Source organism: Arachis duranensis, chromosome 10, assembly GCF_000817695.3.
Source record: "Arachis duranensis cultivar V14167 chromosome 10, aradu.V14167.gnm2.J7QH, whole genome shotgun sequence".
NCBI lineage: Eukaryota > Viridiplantae > Streptophyta > Magnoliopsida > Fabales > Fabaceae > Arachis > Arachis duranensis.
In genome coordinates this window covers 5,337,989-5,345,810 of record NC_029781.3, presented here as the reverse complement: position 1 = coordinate 5,345,810, position 7,822 = coordinate 5,337,989, and the positions used below count along the sequence as shown (strand labels likewise).

The 7,822-nt window shown below is 35.2% G+C and overlaps 1 protein-coding gene across 1 annotated transcript; it reads left to right on the top strand.

Moving 5' to 3' along the window:
* The first annotated feature begins 1,873 nt into the window (after positions 1-1,873).
* LOC127742780 (uncharacterized) lies at positions 1,874-2,854 on the top strand. The gene is made up of 2 exons (XM_052255519.1): positions 1,874-2,279; positions 2,373-2,854. Exons 1-2 carry the CDS (start codon positions 1,874-1,876, stop codon positions 2,852-2,854), a joined length of 888 nt encoding a protein of 295 aa, XP_052111479.1.
* Positions 2,855-7,822: the final 4,968 nt, after the last annotated feature.

Below are 7,822 nucleotides of genomic sequence, written 5' to 3'. Positions count from 1 at the left end.
TTTTACTTTTTAAAAGCACAAATAATATAATTTTTTTGTTAAATGAAAAATATCATGTATTTATGTTTGAAGTTTAAAAAACTTAGAAATGCTTTTGAAAGTATTTAAAAAAGTATTTTTCACTGTAAATATATATTTATAAAATTAAAATATCTAATATAATCTCATTCTCATATATTAACAAATATTTAAATTTATCCTTTTATTTATGTCTATTGTAATCTTTTCAAATTTTAAAAATGATTTTACTAAATACATTTGTTACTGTTTATGTTTATTGAAAGTCATTTTTTATTTGATTTACCAAATATAAGTAGTACTATTTTAAAAAAAAATAACTTATAAATATCAGCTTTGATAAATTATTTTTGGAAAATAAAAAATTTAACGAACCAACTCTAAATTTATATAAAACCACTTATCAGTTTCAGTATCTCTTTTTAACTATGAGTATCTTATGTTCTAAGGAGTATGCTTTTAGATATCAGTAAAATGTTAGAAATGAACAAAAATATTCAAATATTAGTTTTGTTTATGACTAAATTTATAAATATTTAGATTTTTTTATAGATATAAATAATAACTTATTCATAGTATAAAATTAATTTAACTCATTCAATAAGGAGACTAGGAGCTTGAAAAGCTACCAATCTTGTATGCTAATGTTGCGAGGATAAATCAATTAATATGAATTTTAAATGTGTAATTTTTAAATTTTTAATGTGCCAATTCTTGCTGCCAACCACGTCAAAATTTGTTATTTTGACGGATGCAATATATAATATAAGTATATAACTCAATTGGAACTCCTCCTATTAAAATTCTTTGAAACCAAATTAATTTGCCCAACTCCTAATAAAATTACTAACATTTGTAACGAACTAGTATACAGGTGGTTTTCATATACACAGTAACTCGGTAAGAAAGTACATAGGATATATAATATGTAGAAAAAGAAAAGAAAAAGAGAAAAGAAAGGAAATCCATATATAAAACATGTTTTTATTTTTTCTTTTGTATCTGCATATTTTAAAATTTGAATAAGTAGGAGAGTAATCACCTAGAATGAATAAATGCTTATGGTTTCGGTCTTTTGGATATCTAGAACCTTTAAAGCTGATGGGCGATGGCATATGGCAACCTATCTAAACTTTGAAGATACATATGCTTCCAGGTCCACATATGACTTTTCTCCATTGTCTTTTTCTTGTTTCGGTAATTGGTATTATGCTTTTTCTTTTTATGTTTTGCTCGTGGGTTTGTTTTGTTTTTTTTTTTTTAGGCTTACAAACTAAGAATTAATCCACTATAAATTGAAATTGAGCTCTATTTAAATATTTGTTGTGAAATAATAAGTTACTATATGTATAAAGTAGAATTTAAATTTCTGATACTTTTTTGTCAGATTTTGACACTTATTTAAATATGCTAATAAGCTAATAATTAGATCAATTTAACTTTTTTTTGTTAGTAGTAATTATTAATAAAAAATGTTGGATCTGGGACTTGATAAGCCCAAAATTTTTCACGGTTTAACCTAATTGACAAGAAAGTTTTGTGTACTTTTCTGTTTTGGACTAAAAAGAAGTAGATCATAGCAGGAAATTTTACCTTATAAACAATTTTTTTTAAAAGCAATACTTTTTTTCTCTTCGTACAATACTGTTGTATCGGTTCAGGACGACGTCCTCCACTGCAATGAGAGGTGGGTATGCCCGTGGTGGACACTCAAGATCCCATGAACCAAAATAGAAACAAACGATGGAGCTTGAGAGCATAGGAAGACAAGGGAAGAAAGTAAGAAGGGCTGGAGAAGAGGAGGAGTTCACTAGAAGTCTGTCTCTACTCTCTAGTACCATAGGAGGAAGACTAGATGATAGAGGAGACAGAGAGACAAGTAGTCTTAGCACCAGCAATCCGAACCTTCAGTGAAGTGGTTAAAGGAGGTTTAAATCCGGTTAAGGAATCAGAAATAGAAGATGATGAGTTCTCCTCACCTAAAGAAGAAGGGGATAGCTTGGAGGAAGATGAAGAGAAACCTGAAAAAGGTCACAACCGAAGAACACTGGAGAAGAGCCAGCAGCCGGATATCAGAGTGAAAAAAGTGGATGGAATTGTTAATTTCATCCTCAATGAAGCTGCTTTGAAGGCATTAAGACACCCCTGGTGGGATACTTTAATCGTGAAATTATTAGGGAGAAAAATCTCATTACCGGTCCTTAGTAGAAGATTGGAAATAATGTGGGAAAAGCAAAGAAGTATTGAGGTTATTAACATAGGTAATGATTTCTTCATTGTCAAGTTCTTTTCACAGGAAGATTTAGACTTTGCGCTAACAGGAGGCCCCTGAAAAATTTTTGACCACTATTTAGCCATTAGGCCATGGAAACCAAACTTCAACCCAATCGAAGCCACAGTAGATACTATCGCAACATGGGTGCGACTACTCGGTCTGGCGATTGAATATTATGATGAAGAGATACTCAAGAAGATTGGAAATGTGATTGGTCAAACTATGAAAGTGGATGTGAATACAGCAGATAAATCAAGGAGAAAATTTGCGAGAATATGTGTGCAACTGGATCTCACAACTCCCTTGGTGGCGCAATGCTCAATTAATGGAGTGAAGTATGGAGTGGAATATGAAGGGTTATACAACATTTGCTTTGCCTGTGGTATGGTGGGACATGAGCAAAATAACTGTCCAAAAAAAATCACAACTGAAGTAACCCGAAAAGGTCCACAGCAAGCGGCCATGGAGGAGGGGACGAGAGCAAAAAAGTCAAGAAGTGAAAACGATGGACAGGACAAGGGCAATACTGAAATGGCACAAAAGAAAAGGGTAAAAATATAATAGAAGAAGGAAACAGTACTTATGGACCCTCAATGATGACGGTCCAACGAATAACACGTGGTAAGAGAGCAGCAAAACAAAATATTGATGCAGGTAGTGGAGGCAAGGGTGAAACGAGTAGCAAGATCGTGAATGACAAAAATGATATGACTAGTACGAGATATCATATTTTAGAGAATATGGAGGGGACCAACTCTGATGAACACAACTCGGATTATGCTAATCATGTGGGTGAAGAGAATGTCTCCCACAAGGGAAAGAATGATAATGCTGAAAAAACAAAAAGTACTAAGGAGCAAAATCAAGCCAAGCCCCTTAACACAAAAAAAATTCTAAGCCAACAAAAAACAACAAGTCACCATAAAAGCCCAACCCAAAGAACACAAAAATAAAGAAACATCAACCATAGACCCAAAACTGAAAAATCAAAATACTACCCAAAAGACCACACCTAAAAAATTAACAGAACCCCAACAAAAAAGGACCATCACCCAAGAGCAGAATAACCTGATCCTTGTAAGCCTTGATTCGAAAAACACACCAGAAAACCACTCAAGCTACAACACCTGCGAAACCCACCCAGAGAGCAGAGACCACCTATGTGACAACCATGAATATAATATAAGACTCACATTTAGAGGAGGAGATCGTTCCAGAAACAATCTAGGGTGATGAAGTAATGGAGGAAGCTGTGGAACCAGACCCAAAGCCTCCAGACCTTAACTCCATTGAAACAGAGATAATGCTGAAAGCCATCAAACAATATGAAGAAAGCAGCAACCGTTCCACAATATGGTGGAAGATGAACCACAAGATGAAGTACAAGAGGAAGGCATGCAGCTTGCAGATGATGAAGTAGATCAGGAAAGGGAAGTCGTGCCCTTGAACGATTAAGCTGGTAAACACTTTTTCCATTATAATCTCCCAATGATTATTGTGTCTGGGAACTGCAGAGGGGCCCCAAACAGTGCTTTTTGTTGCACCTTGAAGGAATTTGTTGGTATGCATAAGCCCACTATAGTAATCTTGCTAGAAACCCGGTGCAGTGGCGAAACAGTAGAGAGAACCATAAGAAAGTGTGGCTTTGATCACTGGCATATTGAGTAAGCAATATGGTATAGTGGAGGAATATGAATTTTATAGAAAGATCCTGATCTACTGATCAATGTCATTGAGTCAAAATTTCAGTACATCCATATGAGAGTCCTTAGTGGAGATGAGAAGGAGTGGCTCTTAACTGCAGTATATACCAGCCCACAAGAAAATAGAAGAAAGGAGCTATGGATTGAATTGAAGGGTGTTGGAGGGAGAGTGAAAGAGGACTGGTTCATGGTAGGAGATTTCAATGAAATTTTACAACCGTTAGAAAAGAAAGGGGAAGGAAGAGTGGATACTAATGCATGCAGATGATTTAAGAACTTGATAAATGATTGCGCCATGATTGATCTTGGGATAGTGGGAAATTGTTTTACCCGGAGAGGTCCAAAGTGGGAGAATTTGGACAGGATTTACAAAAAGTTAGATTGTGCAATCACAAATGCAGATTGGAGGTTAAGGTTCTCAGAGGCGAGAGTCGATGTTCTGACTAGGAAGAAATTAGACCACCACCCGCTTCTTATAACCACTGATCCAGGGGTTGAAAGAAGGGGGAAAAGCCTTTCAAATACGAGGCTATGTGGAGTAGGCACCCAGAATTCCAAGATTTTGTGAAGCGAAACTAGAACTATAATTATCAGGACAACAGATTGCTGGAGACATTCTCCAATGAGCTCCTAAGATGGAACAAAGATATTTTTGGCATGTGGCAAACAAAAAAGAAGAATAATGAACAGAATAGCTGGAATCCAGAAAACTGCTGATTACGAAAATAACTCTTTTCTAGAAGAGCTGGAGGAGAAACTAAGAAAGGGGTTAGATGAGCTGTTAGATAGAGAGGAAGAAATGTGGAATCAGAAATCGCGAGACTAGGGGATGATAAATAGTGACCGGAACACAAAATATTATCACACCAAAACTATTATTAGAAGAAGAAGGAATAGAATTTTGGCTCTAAAAAACAATTATGGGGTTTGGATCACGAACAAGCAGCAACTGAAGCTCAATGTCGTGAAATTCTTCCAAATTCTGTATGAAGATGACAACCCTGAAGTAATCAATTCAGAGAAAAATCATCAGTACCCTCTTATAGAGGAAGATCTAAGGAGAAAGATAGAAGCGACGCCAATAATTAGGGAGATAAAAGATACCATCTTTAATATCGGAAACTACAAAGCGCCAGGACCAAATGACTTCCCTTTAATCTTCTTTAAAGAAAATTGGAAAGTGGTGTACGGGAACATGATAAAGTTTATGCAACAATGCTGGTGTAAACCAGAGCAAGTCAAAGATTTAAATGCAACTTATATAACTCTAATTCCGAAAGTCAAGCAGCCAAAGACTATCAACCAATTTCGGCCCATCTCCCTATGCAATGTGAGCTATAAGTGCATTGCAAAAATTTTAGTGGAAAGACTGAAACCAACAACCAAAGATAGAATTGGACCCTTCCAGTCTAGCTTTGTTCCGGGGAGACAAATACAAGATAATATCCTTATTGCTAAAGAGCTAGCTCACGTGATGAAGAGGGCTAAAGGCAAGAGGACATTCATGGCCATCAAGTTTAATTTTGAAAAAGCATATAACAGGCTAAAGTGGAGCTTCTTGAGAAAATGCCTTTCTGATTTTGATCTGAGTGAAGACATAATCAACTTAATCATGAACTGTCTAAGCTCAGTGTCTTATAGCATCTTATAGAATGGGGAGAAGACAACCAATTTTAATCTATCTCAGGGGTTAAGGCAAGGAGATCCTATCTCACCATATTTATTTGTGATAGCAGTGGACAAGTTGTCTCAAATGATTGAAAAGGAGGTCACTGAGGAAAGGTGGAGGCCAATGAGGGTGAGAAGAGAAGGGCCGGAGATATCCCATCTTCTATTCGCAGACGACCTGTTAGTTTTTGCGGAAGTGGGGATGGAGCAAATACAGAACATTCAAGATTGCCTCAACCATTTTTGCACTCAATCAGGTTTAAAAATTAGTGTGGAAAAAACATCCATAGTCTTTTCTAACAACACAAGGAGAAAGAAAAGAAATCAGATTACTAGCATATGCCAATACCAGGAAAAAGTCAATCTGAAAAGGTATTTTGGATCCATGATCACTAACTATAGAAAAGGTAAAGACCGCTTTAAAAATGTGCTAGAGAAAGTTCAAAGCAAACTCAAAGGATGGAAAGCCAACTGCTTATCTCTTGCGGAGAGGATAACCTTGATCAAATCATTCCTCAACTCAATAGCGAATTTTAAAATGCAACACTCTTGCCTACCAAAGAGTATATGCAATCAACTTGAGAGGATACAAAGAGGTTTCATATGGAGGGAATCGCAACAACAAAAACGAATTCATCACATTAGTTGGAACACCTTATGTCTCCCGAAGGTCGAAGGGGGGTTGGGCTTAGACATATGAAGAATATCAATGATGCATTTTTAACGAAACTCCTATGAAAACTTATCACTGACAAGGATGCTTTGGTCGTCAAAGTCTTCTGCCATAGGTACATTCACGATAAGAATACTACAGGAGATTTGTGCAATAAACAGGCAGATTCACCCTTGTGGAAAGAACTTGTAAAGCTCTATTCTTTACTAATAGATAACTGCAGCTGCAACATAGGTGATGGGAGGAGAACCTTGTTTTGGCTTAATAGATGGGTGCAAGATGAAGAATGCTTGATCACAAAGAATCTCTTGCATACCGAAGACATTGATATCAAGGTAAAAGTGACAGATTGGACGGATGATAGTGAAGAATGGAACTTCCATGAATAGAGAAGGGTGCTCCCGCAAGTAATCTTGGAGAAGATTCAAACCATACCCCCACCAAAACAACGGATGAAAGACACCATCAAGTGAAATCATAACTCGAACGGTGAAGTTACGGTTTTGTCAGTGTACAAACTGCTGACAAGAAATAATTATCAGGAAGACCTAGCGATGTGAAAATATATTTGTAAGTTGAAAGGAATAGAGAGAATTAAAGTCCTAATGTGGAGGCTAACCCATGGAAGAATCCTAACGGCTGAAAGAAAAGCAAAAATTATGGGAACAAGTCCAAATTGTCATCACTGCCCTAATCAGTCCGAGACCGTGCTTCATGAAATTTCTATATGTAAATAATAAAAAAATGAATAATTTTAGCTTTTGGTTTTTTTTTTGGGCCTTGGCCCTGATGGCTTATAAAAAAAGATAATATTAAATTAAATTATTTATATTTTTTTTACAAAAAATAATGAATTACATATATGATAATTCAGTCTAATTACAAATTTATATTATTCTAAAAAAATGTTTATATGAATTACCGCATAAACGAATAAGTCGCATATAATGTCTTATAATATTACTAATAATAGTGAAAAATTCAAGTATTACCTTTGGTAAAAACATAAAATAAAATAAAATTCAAAACAACAAAGTAGCAAACCTTATGCAATGTAATAGGCAGCATAAGAATCATCTTCTGGTCCAAAAACAATTATTTTCACAAAAATAATGACCAAGTATTATATGTGACTATACTATACTCTAATATTTATTTATTTATTTTAATTTTTACTTTTTTGCCAATGCCAAAAGAATAATGGTGGTCAAGTGGGTCAGTTATTTTAATTTCTACCCATCACATCCATTTACATAATATCTTGGTTTGGAATTGGCTGCTTTTTGGGTTGGATTTTAGGGATCTCTCTCTTTTATCTTATTGCATTCTGCTTTCTTTACATCTAAGGGTTTAGGGTTAAAGATTCTTGTGCCAAAGAACCACCTCCTCCCCTCCTCCTCCTCCATTTTCTTCCTTTGGGATATTCTATATGCACCAACTTTAATTTCTTATCTCTTATTCTTTATGATTGAAAAAATTCTTCTT